We start from the raw sequence: 20,757 nt of genomic DNA, 5'->3' as shown, positions 1-20,757 counted from the left end.
GTGTTTCTGTGGCAGAAAATATCCACAAGGGCCAAGTACAATAGAGTTCAACATCTTTGAACCATGGGGCTTATGTTGAACATGCTCTTAACTCAAACATTTAATCTGAGGGTCATTAGTATATTTAAATAGGTCTAATGTAAAGCTAACCTTAGGCTCAACCTTGTTTGCACAGGTAAGATTAGGGTCTGTTACAAAAAATCACAGAAACTTCTCCCCCTGCTTCTGAAAGGCACAAGTATTCCAGGGATTTGGTCTTTATCATCTGTTTTCTCAGTGGAAAAATTTAATCCCATTAGGTACACAATTTGAATTACTGAAGCCTGATATGGTTAGATATCTGCGCTTAGGACACTGTTTTAGTATCAAGCAAGCTTATCCCCCTCAGAAATGCAGTTTCCTCTGCATTTGGTCTCTCTGGTAGCACTGCAAGCTGCAGCCTACAACCATGAGTGTGTTATAAGGCACTAAAGACTCCTGAAGACTTTACCTTTAGACCTTAAATGGCAAAAAGYAGGCAACCTCATGCAGCTTGGCTGAGGTCCTAACAGCAGACAGCACAGCCAGACTTATTTTCATACTTGTTGCTCAGGGCAAGGTAAGAAAAATACCAGGTACCATTTTGCTACTACAAACAACTAAGTGCCACAGCTCCCCATGACATCCGGCTCTGCAAGGTTAGCTGAGGGGTAGATTTTCCAGATCATAAAGACAGCAAAAAGCAACTGTAGAAAGATGCAAAGCAAGAAACACTGCCCCTCACTCCAAACTGAATCAGACACACAAGTCCCATACATGCATGCTCTGAGTTAAGTCACACATGAAGCACAAAGGTGCCTAGGTTCACAGCACAGCCTCAGCTCTGACATGGGTATTTTAGGGTATCTGCATTAGTCTTGCAAACCAGCACCTTATACTTGAAATACAAGGACCATCCAACCCTCTTTGGCAGCAAGAACACAAAGCTAGTATGTTTGGAAAGCATTTTCAAACTTTATTTACAACTGTCACAGTGACAAAAATGTAGTTTGAAAAAAATGCTAGCTTCTCCCTGAGGCTCAAAAAAGAATTACAGAAATATAGAATGTATATCATACAACAGGAGGAGTTTTACTGGAGTGCTTTGTTCTTTAGATACGTTCAACAACAAATAGAAATATACACAATACTTCCAAAAAAAAGGATGCAGACAGAAAGATGCAAATCTTTAGGGCAGACAGCAGCTCTGAAGTCCAAGGATTGCCATTTCATTGCTGCCCACATGGTAGTATCTTTGATATACAGCTTTGAACTTGGTGGTACAGACTGGAGACCAATAGAGAGTAACACTTAAAAATAAGACRACTGGCTGGTATGCAGGTGTACAAGCTCATTCCAGTAAGACAGCAAGACTAGAACAAGTGTTACAGATACAACAGCTGAATCCACTGTTCAGAGAAAATGGTATCACTACATCAGGACCATTCGGGGACAAACCATGCCCCAAGGCTGGCAGGGAGCACATGTAACTGGTTCTGGGTTGCCAGAATAGGAGGAGACCAGCTGCAGTGTCATGACACAACTTTTCCTGCTTTGTGCTAACTAGTCTCCTATCTCATCTGCCTGAAACAGTTATGCAGAGCTGATAAGTTATTGCCATTATGTTTATACACAAGCAAGACAAGACTAAAACGATCCTGCCAATGTTAAAAGCAATTCTCAACCCCCACCAGCGTTTAACTACTTATGAGGTATTAAAAATACAAACACACACACACATGTCAAATAGATTTTAAAAATGGAACCAGTTATAAGCAAAGGGGGGTGGCATCGGGATTATTATGAAAGTTTGGTTAAGGCCTTGACATTTCTTTCTCTTCTGTGCCCCCAGATTTGGTTTARGTGGTAACTATTCTCATCCTGTTCCAAGACCCACTGGCTCCCAAGCTGGTCCCTGAAGCTGCAAGACAATCACTCTCCAGAAACATAGAGCATTAGCCTGTCCTGCAACACAGCTCCCTCCTTCCCAAACAGGGACTATTCCTCCTTGGAACAGGATATGCTGAAAAGGATAACCACGGACTTCACAAACCTGTCTGCACTTCATTAAACACCCATGCAWGTCTCCCTGTTGTTACAGGCCAGAAGCGTTTCCTGCCTAGGACASTCCACACCACATGTTCAGAGCAGACCTCTCCTGCAACACCCGACCTCCCACTGAAGATCTTTGCTAGAGCTCCCTTGGTCTACCTTCCCACTCAGGTTTGGCAGCACATCCCCACTCRCACAGGGGAGCGGTCTGGCCTGTCCTGCATCACCATGGCTTTAAGGAGGCCTTGAAGGCTCACAAAGCTGAAGATTCCCAACCTTTACAAGCCTGGTGAGCAGCAAGTTTGACACATGAAACCACAGAGCCTCAAAGACATCACAGGAGGCAGGTGGAAGCCCACTCTCCAGACACAATTGGCTTTGGGCACTGGAGCAAGATGAGACTTATCACAGCAGCCTCAGCAAACAGGAGAGAAAAACCCAAGGTGTTTAAATCTAGGCTAGCTCATGCTGCAGACAGAAGTCTCCACATTAGATTCCCATTACCTCATGCTAACCACCTGCAAGATAAACTAGGGCCTTGCAGCACAGATGACGAGCAGCAGCCTAACATTATCCTGCAAAAACAGCCGTTCAGCACTGAAGAGTCTAAAGGCAAAGAGAAGGGGGGAAAAAAACAGCTTTGGGCAAGTGGCTGGAACAGGCTCAACAGCAAGAGCAAGAAACCCTACTCCTACATATGCTCATGTTACTCTAGGAGGTGCTGGACTGGGGAAAAAATCTACAGGCCCCTCGTCAGTAGAGTATTTAGTGATACTTCACTGCAGACACCCTTCTACCCCCAAACACACAAAATGGAAGCTTTAAGAAAGGCATATCTGAGAGATGACGACTCTATTCTCATGCTTTTAGCCAGAGGCAGTTATTGGCTGAACACTGCTGCATTTTACTTCTTTATTCCCCYCCCCAAGCTCCCCGCAAAGCGTTCCTCATGTGTTCGCCTTCCACCATGCACTTGGAATCTCTGCTGCCTCAGCCTCAGAAAAATTCAGATAGTGATCTCGAGAACAGCAAACATTTCTCTGCGTTACTTCCTTCCTCAGAAGGTCTGGTGATTCTGTCACATCGAGGGCTTCAGTTCTCGATACAGAGAATACAAAAAAAACTAAGATCTTGCAGGTGCAAAATTGAACTTGTCTTTTTTTGTTTAAAAAAAGACTTTCAAAAGAAGTGTGGCTCTTCCTTCAGAAGGGTGCAGTCCCTTGCCTTTCCTTGGATGACATCTATTGCTCCTTGTTGTCCTTCTTTGCATCGTCACAGCTTTCTTCCTCCTCCTCTTCCTCCTCCTGCACGAGGAACTCCTCAGGTGGCCATCTCAGCTCCCCGCTCTCCACGTCACCCTCTGTTGGCTCCACCACGATTGAGGGCAGACGGTCCTTCAGCTTACAGTAACAGTCAAAGTCCGAGGGATCAGGGAAAATCTGAAAGAGCCAAGAAATAGTCCATGAGTGGAGCTGTTGCTTTCAAGCAGCCTTACATCCAGCAAAACCCAATTTAAGAGCTTTAGGTCTCCAGGACACAGTGTAAACCGCTGGGTGATAAGAAAACTCCCATGCTTGTAAATAAGTACTTCTAATCTATGTATATGAAGCAAGCACTGCCTTAGAGGCTTCCAAATAATACTCTTGCTTGGACAGTGCTCACATTCACATCTGCCCTTTATCTGAAAGCCACACCTTCCACCACCACCACTTTTGCATTAAAGCTCATGAGTTTGCAAACTAAGCTATCTCAATCTGAGAATCTAGCATCTCATTTCCTGCTTCTGGTCAAGCTACGCATGAAAACAGACTTGTGCTCCAGGCTTTGCTGCTAAAAGAGAAAGGAGGTAAAGCAGCAACAAGAGTTAGAGCTACAGAGTYCTGTGCCAAGGCCCAGCACCGGTATCAACCTAGGGTAACAGTAAAAAGCAGCTGCATTTTCAAGATAATCTTGGCAGCCTTTTATGGGCTACAATTTCTGGATATTAGCAGTGAGACAGTCATTTGGTGGAGATGTTGGAGACTGTACATTGCAGACAATACTGTCTGCATTTCTCGGGGCTGCAGCACAGCCAGGGAACATTCCCGTGTGAACGGAATGAGTATCTGCTCATCTCTAGCCCCTTGAAGCACGTCACTTCCATCTCCAGCTTGCCAGAAGTGTGCAGATGCACCACAGCAGACCAGGGCCAGTACTTGCTGGCAGTGTCACCAGGCTCCTCTTTGATCCCATTAGCTGCTGAAGCAAAGGCATGGGCACAGGAAGAACCACTATTGCACTGCAGTGTTGACAGCAGGCTTGTGCGAGTCAATCTGAACAGAGAAGTTTCCTATTGCTTGCAAAACAAAAAGAATATCCTTAGGTAAAGTTTGAAATCTCAATTCACCCCACGCAGAACTGCTGGTTGACAAGAACCAGTTGCCACAYTGGAGCACCCCGCTGATAATTAGACCATTAATCTCTTAGCACCTGTTTATTTCAAATATTATCATGTTAGAAAGCCAATTTCACATTATGGCTGCATTAAAACACCCTAAAAGACAARCGACAAACATCAAAGCAGTCCTGCCTCAAGACCAAGGTGAATCCAGGAGCTAGGTAACTTTTAAGTAATTTGTACTTTTCTCTGAAAAGTGGCATTTTTAGGTAAGTCCCAGTAGTGCCCTTGCAGGAAAACAGCACTGACAGCCTCAGGTACCAACACTCAGATTCCTCAGCTTGAGAGCAAATCAGATCTATTTTGCTCTTGGAGGTGCCATTTGCAAAAGCAAGATCCTGTCTAGGAGCCGTGAGCACTAATCCTGAAGTATCACACTCCTCATGCCAGTCACACAGGTGCCCACCACCTTGGGAAGAGCCGGCCCAAGGCCCAGAGCAGAGTGCAGTGCAGCCAACTTGTCCTTCAGCACAGCATCTACGAGCCACACCACTAGCAACTTTTCAGACTTCCAGTATTAGCTACATTCCTTCCTCGAGTTCAAAGTTTGAGGGAAACTAAGCACTGGTCACAGCTGCTAGGTAAGTAGCTTGAGAAAGCCACCAGGCTGCTCGGTACTGCGAAGCCAGGAACAGTAACTCCAGGAAGAGATGCTCAGAAAAGTGGCTCAACATRCAGGCAGTGCACAACATGCCATGTTTGTGCATACCAGCAGCCCCATCGGGTGCCCTGGGGACACAAGTCCAGTCCCCACAGCTGCCCTCCTCACCTGCACATTCAGGTGCTCAAGTGCAAGGCCTCTGACAGGGCCACATTAACATGAGCACTGCATATGAACCACCAATGGTCACTCCCAGCACAGGACAGTTACTGTTGTAGAGCTCTGTCGGCCTCTGCCTCAAAGAGAAGCAGCTTCAGATACCCCTTGCATTACTGGAAGTTCAGTCGATGGCTCTTGAGCATCAACTCATTAGCTAAACTCAGGATAGGGAAAAAAATACCCTTGACATTACATTGTTTAGAAGGTTGCAATGGAAAAAGAAGTGYGGATCAAGAGGTTATATAAGCTGATAATGTCATGAAAATAGCCTCTCGTGCAAGAAAAATAGCAGTATAATAATTAAACTAACCTTTGGCTGCTATCATTTTAAGCACATTAGGTCAAATTGGAGCAATTTCTTTGAAAATAGCCTGCCAGACTTTTTTCCAGAAACTAAGTAGCAGTCATTTCCTTACAAACAAGTATCCCCAAAATGTGGTGTGCAGCTTTTTTAATAAAAAAACTAGCACAATCTTATCTTAAACAGCTGCAGGACAGGCCAAACCCAAGAAGGTCAAGATTTTTTCCACTAAGTCATGCTTTTTAATCGTAGAGGCTGCATGAAGTGAGATGTTGCAACTACACTTTCAAGGGGTGTGGACAGTCAATGGAAAAAACACACAAAGGCAGATTTCCTAGCATGTGACAAGCAGGGCAACACAGCACGCCAAGTACAAGGACTGAAAAGAAAGAGGTTTTAAATTAAGACTTCATTTGCACATCCTGCAAAAGGGCAGCCTGCCTAGTGACTCCYAAGTAGGCCAAGCTCAAGGTGCCAGGCTCTTTAACACAGACGAGGGAGCACCAGCAGCGCGTGGTCCCACACAGCCAGCGCCAGGCTGCATGGAGTGGCACCAAATGTCTGATCTGGTCCCCTTCCAGACAGGACAATGGGAAGACAAGACTTGTAAAGAACATGAAGTTCCCCCTAGGAAGGTACAGGCTCGGGTCTGACCATGAGCTGTGCTCCTCCGTACACAGCAGCAGCAACAGCTTATCTAACAAAGCCACAAACAAGCTTTCCTTGCATTACCCAGCCCATGTGCCACGTGAAGCCTTTGCATTACCTGAAGACACAGCAGTGAGGGACTAGCTGCTTCCCATCTACCAGAGCAAGTTACCATACACACACCTAAAATGCTGATTTCTGGCTCATCTGGTCACCTGATGGGGAAAAACCACCACCACCAAGAGGCCGGTGGAGGAGGTTAGCTAAAATCTATTTTAGAAACCTGAGAAATTCCCCCTACCCACAGCCAGCCAATACAAGGGGAGGCACTGTGCTTGCTTCTGCAGAGCTGCAAATCTGTAGCTGAGCCCCCATTTCTAGCCTGCTGTGGCATCTTTAAAACCCACAGAGGAAGTGTTCTGTTGCTTCTTAAACCATAATACAGCAGCCTTTCACTTGCTGCAAGGGTATTTTCCAGAGGCCTCTCCAAACTGTCTTTTGAGACCTGCTATCTCCATTGCCCGTTTCAGATGAAACACAAGTTGCCCCCCTTCCCGCTGTTCTTGCTTTTCAATGCCCTTTCCAGCTGAAAGGCAATACTTGAGCTGAAAGCCTTAGACTTTAAGAAGATCATKCCTGCCTCTGTTTTGGATGATCTAGCCCTACTCTCCTTGAATGAAGTCTTGGCAACAAGAATGGAAAGTTTTCATTGCCTTGGGGAGGCTGAGTATTCATAGGAACAGAGAAACACCAAAAGCAGGGGATGTCAGACAATTAAAAGGATTCACTGCAGAGCTACCATAATCCAAGTGACACTTGTAAATTCAAAACAACTTCCACATGTGCACTCCCCCACCCACCAGGGGCCTGAAAACTGTTTTTCAGAGCAAAAAGGGTCTTTCTAAATTAAGTTATTACTTTGGGGAAAACTTTACTTCACTGYAGTAATACTAAGACAAGGCTAAAGGTCTGCATTGTGGGGCTTATCAATTTAGGTATAATTTAAAGCCATGCTGCAAGCACAGGGTAAGTGCTCGTCCTCCTATACTAAGAAAAATGGGGTTGCAACTCCTCAATAGTACCAAATTAATATTTCAAACCAAATCYGATTTTAAGTTCTCAATATAAAATTTCACTGCTACAGAAAAATAAGGCAAGATTATTCCAGGAAATACTTAGATTTAAGTTACTTCTTTGGAGAAGGTTTTCCAGCTACAGGAAACAGCCCTGCAAAGTTTTGCTCTTACAGTAGCCATCACTTGCAACTGAGCTCAAATTTATGAGCTGTGAAAACTCTGCAGTGTTTGCCCTGCCTTGGGGACAGTGGCAACTGAATTTCATACACAATCACAATTTTCCAGAGTAACAAGGCATTGAGTAAGGAGGGAAAAACATGATGAGCTGTTCTCTTCAGCCTGAATTTCAGTGTAGCACTTTTTTTGCATAGCACTGAGCAAGATTTCCTTTGGCTCTGTTTATTCCTTTGCTCAGTTCTGACTTCATTTTAAGGTCTAAGACCCAGGGATACTCAAACTCAGGCTAAAAACATTAAGACTACTAATGGCATATCTCTTTAGTAGCCAGGCACTGGCTTGTGATGCACTGCAGAAGACAACCAGGTGAAGTTACCCTACACTCACTCAGCATCACAAGCTGTTATYGCAGCCCAGTACCAAGACCTTCAGGCAGCACAAGTCAGGTCTGCACCAACATGAAGCACCTTACAACCATACAGCTACAGAAAGAAACCTCAATTTTCCATCTTCTCCCACCAGACCCTGGTGTCACACTCACAGCCACCAATTTCCCCAACAAGACGGAAAACCCAAGCTTTTGCCATAGACACTGCCTTGAGCATTAAAGATATTACCTCCACTGGGTCTGACATGATTCACAGCAAGCTGCAGCTCTGATTAACCCAGACAGATCCCAGCATGATGCAATCGTGACTTAAAAGAGCTTAAACTCCCCATGAGAACCAAGCCCCATCGATGGTATGAAACCAGGTCCAACTCTGCACCCCAACCTCGTCTCTCAAAGGGGAGCCCGAGGTGCTGCATGCCGAGCAGCAAGTCTGCAGACACACGCACAGGCGGCTCCGCTCGGGATACACAGTTTGCTCAAAAATAAACACTTGGGGCATCAGAGTGTTTTCAGTTAYGCTCAGACCCAGCTCCACTTCCAAGAAGCAAGGCGAGATTCGGGTCAAGACTCTGTTTTGACAACAGCTCAGTGGGATGATTAATTCAGTCGCGAACAAGGCTAATTTCAGGAGCGCCACACGTGCCGCTGCGAAACAGCCCTAGAGGACAYGCTGGCAGAGGGCTGCTTAGGCCTTCCAGAGGCTGGGGCTGTCTAGGGGCTGCRGGAAAACAAGCTGCATCTTAGCTCCAACTGGCAGCAGAAAGGCCCAGCTGGCAGAGAACTGCCAGAGAGGAAGCGAGCGGCAGCCTCCATGGGCACATCTGCTTGGAGCAGGGGCATCGTGAGCCATCAGCTGCATTTCAACGAGGTTTTGTTTAGTAGTCCCATGGGAATTATGGGACATCTATTAAAGAGCCAGAAATAGCTCTCCACTGCAGGCACAAGACCCAGGATGACATCATCTTTTCAGCTGCATCTTCTGTTTTGTCTGTGCCTCCCTGTTCCGGGAGGCTCATGCCCCAATTTTGCCATTCACTGCTGCCCAGACCCTTTAAACCCACTGGCTGAACTGTCTTCAAGGGGTTGTGAGCTCAGCTTTACATGGCAAACACAGGAATAAAAACAGAAAGGCTCTGAAGTTGGCACTGCGTTAGCTTGCAAGCCTGGTACACATCAGCTGGACACAGATTGCTGCACAGAGACAGCAGCCCCACATGCTGCCTTTTCCTAAAGGAAATTGCCTATAAAACTAGGTCTAGCCAGGCAACCCAGCTACCACAGACAGGCAACTGGTGCCACTTGAGCTTTCACATCACAGCTTTGCAAGCAGTGATGATCAGCCCACACAAGGCCAGGCAGCTTCACTAGTGGGTGCAGTTAGTGCCAGACAGCCCAGTTCACATCCAGCAGACACCAGTGCAAGAGCAGGCAAGGGAGCACAGGGGGAAGGCAGCAGCAGAGGCAGAAGGACAAACTTCTGTGGGACTTTCTGTGGGAACTTGACAAGACRGACAGGAACAACCCTGAAGTTCAGTGAACTCCACAGAGCAGGGGAAGCAAAGCAAAGTTTACTCTCAGTACAATTTATTTGTATCTGCAGTTTACCTAGCGGTAAAAGCCAAAATACTTGCAAGCAGCATTGCTGGTAGGACAAGTCTGCCTGCAGTAGAAGCAGATTTTCTTCACAGCTCAGCAGAGCTGCTGAACCATCCTCTCTGATCCAGGCCATTTCACATCTGAATGTGCTGGGAAAAGCCAACCCCCTTCTCACTGCCAGCACCTGAGGGACCAGCTCCCAGGAAGGCCCTCCTCCACGCAACCCAAAAGATGGCATTTTCAACATCAGTTTATGGTCATATCTGAAGTGAGAGAAAAAYCCAAGCTATCCTGCTGGAAAAGAAACATTTGGAAAGCCCACCTCTCCCCACCTTGGCCCTATGCTCTTGCCTTCCATGGCCAACCGTTATTACACTCACACCTTGGAAGCCCAACTCTGCAGATCAGCAAAGGAAGATGCAGCTTAGGGCGAGTCTCAGCATAGAGGCTGTCACACTCCATTAGCTCTGTCTGGATTTGAATTATTGCACTACAGCACTCGACTAGCATACAATTTTCCATGTACCAAACAGTCTCTCCATCAGCAGGATGGAGCAAAAAGTGCCAAAGTCTGAGGCAGAACAAGGCGTTCACAGTGCCACTTGCATTTCATTTGTCCTTGCTGTTTTAACTTGAATTTTCAACTGCCTAAGGATGTTTTGAACTTACCTTGATTTATGCTGCAACATTTTCAGCCTAACTGCTAGARGAAGGCTGCAGCCTGCTCTCCAATCCTCTTTGCACTAACCTGATTTAGTGGCAGACCTCRTACACAGCCCACACATGGCTCGTATCCCATCAGGATCTTCTATTTCTGGCCCTCAATCCAGACAGCAACTTCTCTGCACAATCACCAAAAGCAGCCTTTTGCCCTCAGTTTGGCTTGCACCACAGCAGACTACTTACTGGAAGACACCCTGTTAACAAATCCCATAGATCTTCTCTGAAAAAAGCAATCCATGCCTAGAGCACTACAGAGAGGAGATCCAAAACACGTAAGCCCTGCATAGATGCGAGTCGTCAGAGTTTGTGACTCACACSCTCCAGGTTCAGATGATCCCCTAACAACTGAACAGGCCCATTCCCCAGTTTATCCAAACGGATTTATCAAGGTCATCAGCACTGTGGGGAAAAGCCTTACTAAGGCAATGGCTGGAGCAAGCAGGGCACCTACATTCTGATACGCTGGGCAGAACTGAAAAATTCGGGGAAGTAAACAGGAGCATTTGACCTGCCCGAGTTAAGCTTCTTTATAYGGTGACCCATTAACACAATTGCTTGAACATCCAGCACACAGGGGTTGGTCCGATTGTTTCAGGATTAATGACCATTCCCATTGTTGCACACTCCCTCCACAGGGGAGGGAAAGAGCAAGGCCACACGCTCTCCTTTAACTAGAGCACTAAAACAGCACAGTTATTCCTACACACAAGCAATAAACCAAGCTCGAATGGACCAGATGCAGACCTAAGAGCAGCCACGCATCTCCTTTCCTTCCCTGTAGCACTGGTTTACGCTGGAGGCCTGAGCTGCAGCCCAAAGTTCACTGGATTTCATGCTCCAGCTCACTGTTATAGACTCACGGCTCATTTTTCAGACTTAAATACGCAAGCATACAACAGCACACCTAATTTGAATGCACACTTACAGCAAGGGCCTCTGTGAAGGTTGTGTAACATCTGCAAGGAAAGAGCTCTGCATCAGAAGCTACCCTTAAGAGCTGCTCTGTGCAGAGACCAGATGCAAGTCATCTGCATGCACTCAACTCCTGCGCTAAATCTCATCAACAAGTTTCCTGGAAGAGCCAGGAAAACCAGTCTGATGCACACACTCATCCTATGATTAACTATAAGCCAGGAAACATGAGACAGAATCTAAAGGAGTAAGACTAAAAGGGTTTCTAAGACCATCTGCTAACCCCAGCCACTGATCTAGAAGTTAACAGTTAATGGCATCATCCTCAATTTTCAGCATGAAAGCAGCTCCCACCTTCAGGTACCCATTATCTCCTCAGACATTGCAAAGCTGTCTCTGGCCTTACCTTGTGCTACAGAAGACCACCAGTCCCCTCAGATAGGCACAAAGCAGTCAGGAAAAGAGAAATAGCTGGAAAGATTTCCATGCCATATAAACAGCTCCCATCTGCTCTAGGCAGAACACATGTATGGCTCTCAGTCTTCTCCCCCTTGTGACAGGAGCAAATCCTACTTTAGCCGGTCTCCTGCCAAGCTACCAAGAACGCTAAATGAGCRGGAGCTTCATCACTCCAGAAGCAATGAAGTCCTTCACAGATCCAGCCTGATAGCAGTATTTCCAACAAATTGCTCCTGCCAAGCAAGCATTCCACTCTGTTGACTAGTCCTCACTTTAGCGAGCCCGGCTGTTGGGCCCGGCTCCGGATCAGTGCATCACACCGAGCTCACCACAGCCCTGGGGAGCGCACAGGGACCCGCTGCAGAAGCGCTTACCTGGTATGAGAGGCCGTCCTTGCGGGGGCTTAGCCCRATCTCATCCATAGCCGGGGTGTTCATCATCACTTCAGTCATCTCAGCTGATCTCAGATAATCAGAGCTACAACCAAAGACAGCACTGAAATTACCCGAGGGCTCCAGAAGGGCTGAGCAAAGCCTGAGGTGCATCAAGGTGCTACAGCAGGGGTGGTCACCAAGCTGTTCCAGGCTCCCCTCCTTCCTGCCCCCTGGAGATGGGAGAGCAGCACCTCTGGCCCAAGCAAGTCCAGCACCCTGGGCACAGCAACCCCATTTCTCTCTGCATCAGTGGCTCGAGAGCCCCTTGCGAGGCTTTAACGTCAGTGAGCCASTTTCTACCCCACTTCCTGGAGCCCTGCTCCCAAAGTGGCAGAGAAGGGTCCCACGYACGTCCCCAAAGGACAAAGGTGCAGCCGCTGGAGTTTCCCAGTCGCCATTCCTCACAGCTCCAGCTCCCGCCGACTTGTTCTACAACCGCGGGGACCCGCGCACCGGCGGCGCGGGCTGCGCCAGCGCTCGCGGCCATAGCGCAATTCCCACCCCAAAAACGCCTCGAGAAAGCGAAGCGGATCCCTGAAGATCCTCTCCTCGGGGTCCGTTCACGCTGCCCCACGGAGCGCCCCCCAGGCACAGCCCTGCGGCAGCGGCAGCCACGAGAGGCGGCCACGGGAGCCCCGCGCAGCGCGGCCGCCCCATGGGCTCCCCCGCCCGCCCCGCCGCGGGGCGCCCACTCACCAGGGCAGGGGGCAGAGCACAGACATGAAGTCGCGGCAGAACGGGGCAGGCACCGACCCACAGCGGCACCCACGGAAAGCGCCGCGGACACGAGCGCGCTGCAGCCGCCGCTCCCGCCGCTGCCTCCCGTGCGAGCCGCGCCGAGCGCCGGGCCACCCCTTATATAGCCCCGGGGGCGGGGCCTGGCCCGCCGGCCACGCCCACGCGGCGCGACGTCACCAATTTCATGAATGGCCCCGGCGCGCGCTGCCCGTGGCGGGAGCCCGCGTGGTTCTGGTGCGCGCGCGCGCGAGAGAGAGAGAGAGGGCGGGCGGGAAGGAGGGAAAGGCAGGAGAGAAAGCGGGACGGTGCTGCCGCGGTCGGTCGCGACAGGGAGTCACGTCGCGATGCGGCACCCCCTGCCCTTGCCTCCAACGACCCTGGTTCCTTCTTGGGAAGGAAGATTTTACCTTTTTTTTTTTTTTTTTTTTTGAGGTACAGCTCCCCTCCCCCCCCGTGGGGCCATCATGCCCACGGGATGGAGACCCCCCAGGCCTGATGTGTCGCTAGGGCTGCAAGATGTTTAAGGCAATGTGCAGCCACAGGCCCAGGAAGCCAGAGCCTACCAGMGGGATAAAAGGGAAAAGGTGGCTTCACTGGCCCAAACTCCCAAGTCTTCGAGGGGACGGGAGTGCAAGGAATGGGCATCTGGCCCCCAGCAGCCACACCAGCCACCYGAGCAAGTGTGAGGGCAGAGTGAGCGCAGAGAGATGCTTCCCTGGGAGCCTATGGGAAGGTGCAGGCCGGGCACCTGGGCAGACGAGGCGCCGTGTCCCTCATTTGGGGCTGACCAGAAAGCTCATTGCAGCCAAGAGCTTTCTGGTCTCCCTCCCATGTCCGCAACCAGGGGATGAGGGGCTTATAAATGCCCACAACCTATGAAATTGATAGAAGATGCCCAGTCCTGCTCCACAGGAAACCTTTTGCCGTAGAACCTTTAGCTGGAGGAAAACAGAAGGAGCAGCTACCCAAGGCCATGCTATATTTAGCAAAACAGTGGGAATCAATAAGGGCAGAGGAAAAGAAGGCAAATCCATTTGCTGCCAGAAAACGTGAGAGGCTTGTGGGCAGTGGTGGGTGAAGYGCATTTCCTCCTGGCTTCAAACTGCCAAAACAGAAAATAAGATTCATCTTTGGGCAAAGGCCCTGGGCCTCAGCAGATTCAGCCAAAGCCCGGAGCACATCCCTCAGGCAGCGCTCACCGGCTCCTTGGGAATGTGCAGTGCCCAGCACGGTGCAGGCACCTCCACTGGTTTGGGTGACCTCTCTGTCCTCTGCTTTCCGACCCCACGAGAAGCCCCTTGCCCTAAGCCAGAAGGTCCCACTTCCCTCCTCTGCTGCCCCAGGGAGCTATTTATCCTGGAAGGGCAAAGGGCTAAGTAAGACTCTGGCTTTGCYAGCCACGGGGATGGCTACACACACACCTGGTGAGCGATCCTTGCAGGTACCGCGCTGCCCCTTCCAGCGCAGCCGCACGCGTGCCTGTGTGGCCATCACCGGCCCCGGTGTTTGAGCACCGACGGGAAAGTTYAGCACAAAAGAGACCTTGTCCTCAGTTCCACCTAACCAACCTTCAGTCTGCATAGAAGTGTGTACATACATGCGTGCATGTGGTTCCTCAGACCGGATAATTTAATCTTCTKAGATTCATATTATATAATGGCAGTGCATGTGGGTGCTTTTGCATCAGGATTCGGCAAGCTCCTTCTTTGTGCCAGATTAAAATGAATCACAAGGAGCTGATCTGGCCYCTGCAAGCACATGGGAATTGGGGTGGGTGCAGACAAGCCCCCTTGAGAGGCGAAGGCGGCTCTGAGTCGCTGCCGGTGCCCAGCTCCCGCAGCAGCCAGCACGTCCCCCTCGCGCCCATCTGCACTAAGAGYAGTGAGAAGAGGAGCAGGTCCCCAAAGCACGAGGCTGAGGTGCCTCAGYCGGTGCCTCATGGTCTGCAGAGAGGCTGGGGATGCCTCGGGAACGGGAGGTGTGGCCTGCTTTCGGTGGGAAAGGCAGGGCTGGCTTYGCACAGCCAGGTAGGGTTGTGGTTCTGCCTCGATGGTGGCTTTCTTGGGGGGAAAAACTATCAGAAACGCCCCAACACATCTATACCAATTGAGTGGGTTCCTTGCCACTGCCTTGGTGAGAGCATCGGCCTCCGGGCCGGTCGGTTCCGGTAGGGAGCCGTGCAGATTGATGCTTTTCTTGCTCGCCTTGGCTCCTCGCCGGCGAGAGGTTCATTCCCATGCCTAAGCATTGGCGGCTTGGCAGCACTTTGGGAAGTGCAGGCACCCTCACTCTGGCTCCTCCATGAAGGGGCATTATGCAAGGGTAGCCCATGCAGAGGGAGGGTTTACCCTGTGCCTTAATCAGCGAATGTTCCCTGGGCAGCTAAGCCTTTAGAGGGGGTGAGAGTCATGGAGCCCCGTTAGCCCTGTGGCGGCTGGGCCACCATTCCCAAGCCCCACGTGTCCCCACGGGGGACGCCATCAGCTCACTGCATCCCCGAGCCTACAAGGCCAGATTCCTGCTCCTGCTGTGACACAGAGCTAGGGAGCATCCGTGCACCATGCGGCCCTATGGCTGCGAGGCAGCACAGGGAGAGGACAGAAAAYGGCATTGGATTTGGGGTTCATTTTGACAAAACATCAGAAAAAAACGAGCAGTTTCTGTTCCTGCCCTGCCCCAGCACTGGGAGCGAGGCCAAGCCCTGCCCAGCACCTTCCGAGGCTTTTGCTTTGGGGTTGCAGTGGGATCTAGTAAAAGGGGCCAGCACACCCCGACTCCCACTTTTCTTGCCTATTGCACATGCTCACCCGATCCCGTGCTTTATTGCATGGGGACACCCTTGTCACCTGGGGGCACAAACGGCAGCACTTGAACTCTCAGCTGGGAAATGGATTTCCAGGGAGCAGAGTTGATTAAAACCAGATGAACTCTTACGGCTTTTCTTCTTTTTTCTTTTTTTTTTTTTTTTTTTATTTTATTCTTGATTTTATAAATCTCTAATGTTTTGCTTTTCAGGAGAATATAAAAAATAATGCAAGATGAAAAAGTAAAGAAACAGCAGCAACTCGCTCCTCTGCTGCAAATCCACAACAGCCAAAGGGGCAGAGCAACCAGCAGGTGAGGCGACAGCCCCCACTATTCCCRTGGGAGCATCCATGCCTACCTGCAGCCACCGCACAGAACTAACACTGCAGCTGGGCCAGGGCTGCAGCTTCTCATCCCCCTGTCTGGACCCTAAGTGTTTTCCCCCACAATTTACCTAAAATGATGTGAGTAGCCTGAATTTGAGCCCAGATTAAATTTAATGCCCACGAGCCTGACGCTGAGCGGGCAAGCGAGGCTGCGAGAGGCGACGTGACTGGCGCGGGGTCACCTCCATTCGGGAAAGGAACTCGGGAGCTCCTGTCTCTCAGCCAGAGCTGCAAATCCTACAGGGAAAGTTTCCGAGCGAAAAAATAAACTCTTTCCCATTTGGAATTTAAAAACAAAACCGTGGAAACATTTTTTTCTCGGTCTAATGTTTTGCAAAAAGTTATTTTAACAAATTTAAATTGGGGGCCCGCTCTGACCGGCCGGTGCCCTGGGAAATAGTTGAATCCAGGCCACAGCGATGGCCGCGTCRGAGCTGGGGCTTGAGCTCCAGCGGCCCTGCCGCTCCCGGCACGTCAGCCCTCAGCCCAGGGACAGCGGGCCCCGGCCTCTGCCCCATTCCTGGGATTTGCCCRTGTGGGAAGGGCTGTGCAGCCAGCTTGCTTGCTGCCCCTGTTTTTCATGGCTCTGTAATGTCCATGCTTACACAATCTGCACAGTGAGGGGCAGACTGAGGAGTCCCTCGAGCGCAGCTGAATTGATTCCCAAGGAGTCAAAACAACCGAGGAAAACAAATTGATGCCAAAACCCCGAGCTCTGCTGATTATTGGGTAAAACCCTTTCAAAGTCAGAGCGAGAGCCGCGTTGCCCATGAGGGTACCCGAGTCCTTGCAGGCTTTGGAGCTGGGGCACCGCCGGGATGTGAGGAGGAGGCCGGGCTKAGGGACCCCAGCAGTGGCGCTTGTCCCCCACTCTCACACTTGCGTGTGCAAGGGGCAGCACGTTCCCGTGCGCCAACCCCACACCACGCTGTGTCTACACGTCTCGCAGACGCCTGTTAAATGAAACCGTGATGCTCAACAGTGACCTTAGCCCTGACCTAAAAAGACCTACATCTGTCAAGGAGCAAGAAGTAATCCCATAAAATCCTCAGCTTCCTACTTAGGAGCCTAGGCTATTTATCCTCTGCCTTCTGCCCTGATGGCTCTCACCAAGGCAGAGATCGGGGCACTAAGTGCTTCTTTGGGGACGCCGGGAATGAGTAGCAAAGCCGCTAAGTGTTTCTGCTCTGGGGAGGCCTCTCCTTTCCTCTTTCGTGACCCAAGCCCCAGAGCAAAGATGGAGACAGACAACAGGGAATGAGCYGGTTCCCCCACTAGTTGCAGGTCCCCCCGTGTGAGGCCAGGGCTTGCGGTTGGCTGCGCCCCGAGAGGGTGCTGAGTTTGCTGCAGGTTAAATGCTTTTGACTGAAGTGGATCAGAGCAGCAAAAAAACAACCCCTCTGCCTCAAGGAGGGCATCTCTACAGGGAGGGGTGGAGGTACCCCAGGCACAAGGTAGCCCCGTCCCTGCTCCAGTTGTATTAGGTGTGGGCAGTCCAGGCCTGGCAGGAGCAGCTGGACAGGGATCAGGCTGCGGTGACTGGTCTGGCACTGTGGCTGCCGAAATGCAGGTGCTGCCCGATCCCGCACGGAGGAGATTGCCCTGAAACCAGGACCTGCAGCAGGAGCAGGTGCTTGCCAAGGTTTCAGAGAAAGGTTTAGCTGTGGTATGAGGCAGTGGAGAGCTGCATGTGCTGTGGCGGTGAGCCGGCTGCTTCCCGCTCTCCTCCTCCTCGTCCTCCTCAGCGCGGCGGACCTGCTTTGGACGGCAAGTACACGCTCCCTGCCGGGCACCGGGCAGCTTTGCAGCCGCTCGTCTCACCGCGTGCGGCTGCAGAGCTGCCCAGGCTGCCCTGCTCGGGGGCACCTGCCTTTAGGGAAGAGCCACGTCAGGCCRCACGCGGTCTGTGACAAGCGCAGCAGGGCCGCTGGGCACCTCACAGCTGCACAGCAAGGGCAGCGCCACGGCTCGTCACAGCCCGCYGGGGCCCAGCGAGCTCGCGGGCGGCAGGAGAGCAACGTGGCCTTCAGTGAGTGCCGCTCACGTGCTGTGCTCAGCACRGTGCTGGGGCAGCCCGAGCGGCCGGGCTGTGGGCACCACAGGACACGCAGCGGGGACACGGAGGGGAGCGGGGCTGCCGGGCACTTGTTGCTGGCCTCCTCAAGAGAAAAGCGATCACTCGCACCCCTTCCACAGGCCTGCGATTTAATCCCCGGGACCAACACGGGAAGATCCAAGATAAACAACATCTGCGTGGTCCCAAATAGGAAGCGGAACCGCTTTCATGTGCTGAGCCTGTTGATTAACCAAGGTTAYTGTTTGAATGACTCATCCCATGCCCAAGCCGGGGAGGAAGGTAACTGAAAGGGATGATTTGGTTACACTCTCTGAATTCAAGTGTCTTTGAATAGTGTGCCGCTCYGCATTTTGTCTGCTGAGGACTGATGGGAAAAGGTAGCAGGAGAGCGCAGATGGCTATCAGAAGGGAACCTGTGTTTAGTCTGCTTGTGCCAGATGGGAATGGAAAGTTCGCTCCCTTGCCAAGTGTTTAAAAGAGGAAATAGGATGTGATATTCTGCCTCCCACTCCTTTCTCTCCCCTGAAACGAGCACACTGCTCTACTTCCACTTGGTTAAAAAGAAAAAAAAAACACAGTTTGGACTAAATAAAGCCTTGGAGATGGGTAGAGACACACCCTGTTCCTGTTTAATGTGTTTATTATGTTAAGACATATGGAACATTATATTTTTACACACAACTGAGTCTGACACGACTCAGCACCTGCCTTTCCGCCTCCCATATTAACTCACGTACCAGAATCCACCCTGYGAACAGCAGGGATATTTTACCACGGTCAGCCTGTGTGTGGAGCATTTTCTTAGTGGCAAAAGGCCCTTCGTGCTGCAGCCCACCTGCATTTTCACCCAGAAACAAAGGGTTGCATCCCTGTGCAACCAGCAGCAAGGTGCCCCAGACAGGCAGGAGGGCCAGCGCGTGCGGGCACCATCCAGCAAACAAACTGGGAAATGCAGGTTGCAGCCAGGGGCGAGCTCTCAAGTCGCTCCTGGTTGCACAGGGATGGGGAATGAGGAGCCGGGCACATCCCTGCTGTGGCCGTGCTCCTTCAGCACTTGCACGCAGGGCTGAGTTTAGCCCTAAGAGGCTTAGTGACGCACCTTGGGAGACTTAGGCTGATCCTGGCTTGTGGAGACGTGACCCTGGCCAGTCAGCATTCGGTGAGCTGCGAGCATCTCCTGGGTGCAACACGTGAGCGCCGGATCACAGGCAGTTGGCTCTATGGAATTTGGCTCGGCTGGGTAAACCAACAGGAGCAGCTCTGTCGGTGCTGTCAGTCRTCTGCCCTGAGGTCACTGAGACGGCACTGGGGTTCTGCCCCACAGGACCAGCTGCCCTTGGAGCAAAGAGACTGGGAGCACCCACAAAGGTGGCACCCAGAAGTTTTTCCATAGGAGGATTTGCACACTGAGCCTTTCCACCCAGATAAGGGAGCTGACAGTGATCGCGGTCAGCTAAGATGAAAGTTAAAATAAGGCCAACTATAAACTGCACCATAATCCCCAAACAACCAGGCCGTTATCAGGACTCAGGACAACAAGGTCCCATTAAAAGGCATCTGCCCCTGTGATTTCCCGTGGACCTTGTTATCTTGCCTAGCCAGCATGGTCTGCGAGGACAGATCTCCTCTGACCTTCAGGAGCAGGCCCAAGGCCTCTGCCTGGCAGCTCGGTGGAGCTCAGCGAGGGTGCAGGGAGCAGGGGGCAGTTTCAGTCTGCAGGGGACACTGTGTGAGTAAGGGTACGGCTGTAGGAGCAAGGCAGAAGCCATGGAAGTGCCCGCTGTTTTCGGCCTCCTTGCTCTGCACTCATTTCTCCCTTGCCTCCCGCAGTTATTTCCAAGATTACTTCTTGGCTCCAGCACACAAATGGTTAAGCAACTTGATCCTGTTGGAAATAAGAATTTTAAGATCCCCTAAAGAGCAGTCCTCCGGGCTCGGACCTGGCTGCAGGTGGCATTGYTAATGGAGAAGAGCTGCAGGGCGACTGATAGGGAGAAGTTTTCATTACCTCTGCACCTGACTTCSAGGGCAATGATGGCTGTCACTGGTTAAGTCCCCAAAAGAACTGAATCCAATGGACCCTTATTTTTCTTTTTTGTTTGTTTGTTTGGGTTTTTTTTACGTGACAAGGGATTCTAACTGCTCTGTCTCCTGGCAGGCTGGGCTAAATGGCTTGTTTTGCAGTGGTAGRAACACAGACAACCAGGTCCAGGCCTTGGCTCATGTTCTGGACCTTTTGCTTCTCTTCTCTGCACTGCTGGAGGCCTGCGGGGCAGCTAAATGGTTATTTCCTAGTGGATTTTTTGGAAGAGCCCCCTCATAGTTCTTGCAAGAGCACCATGGCCATGAGCTGACCTGGATGAACACACAGCCACCCCGGCTGGTGGGAAACTGGAGCTCAGGGATGTGGCAGGATCAGCCATTTATTCATGGAAAACACTGGTTTGGATTGAGCAAAAATATTCCTAAATGGCAACCTGAGTCAGCAATGTTGTATCAGCATTTCAGACAGGAAGGATTAAACTGAATATAGCAAAAAAACCCTGGCTGACCTTAGGAAACCTCTTTTTAGGATGATTTTCCATCTTGCAGTGAAACCTAAACCACCAGAAATGTTCACTTGAGATWGATCTGAAATGAGCCCAGTTGGCCTTCTTTCTGATCTGACTAATTGCCCGTACAATTCATTATTGGCACAGTTTTAGTA

The 20,757-nt window shown here is 50.7% G+C and overlaps 1 protein-coding gene across 1 annotated transcript; it reads right to left on the bottom strand.

The window, feature by feature from the left end:
* Nucleotides 1-1,153: 1,153 nt before the first annotated feature.
* Nucleotides 1,154-12,858, bottom strand: LBH (limb bud and heart development). The gene is made up of 3 exons (XM_026048104.1): nt 12,741-12,858; nt 11,985-12,087; nt 1,154-3,509 (listed from the first exon to the last, which is right to left on the bottom strand). The coding sequence occupies exons 1-3, from the start codon at nt 12,764-12,766 to the stop codon at nt 3,312-3,314; spliced, it is 327 nt and encodes a 108-aa protein (XP_025903889.1). The 5' UTR covers nt 12,767-12,858; the 3' UTR covers nt 1,154-3,311.
* Nucleotides 12,859-20,757: the final 7,899 nt, after the last annotated feature.

Source organism: Nothoprocta perdicaria, unplaced genomic scaffold, assembly GCF_003342845.1.
Source record: "Nothoprocta perdicaria isolate Ctin4 unplaced genomic scaffold, notPer1 scaffold_51, whole genome shotgun sequence".
Classification (NCBI taxonomy): Eukaryota; Metazoa; Chordata; class Aves; order Tinamiformes; family Tinamidae; genus Nothoprocta; species Nothoprocta perdicaria.
This window is presented reverse-complemented; position numbering and strand designations above follow the sequence as displayed.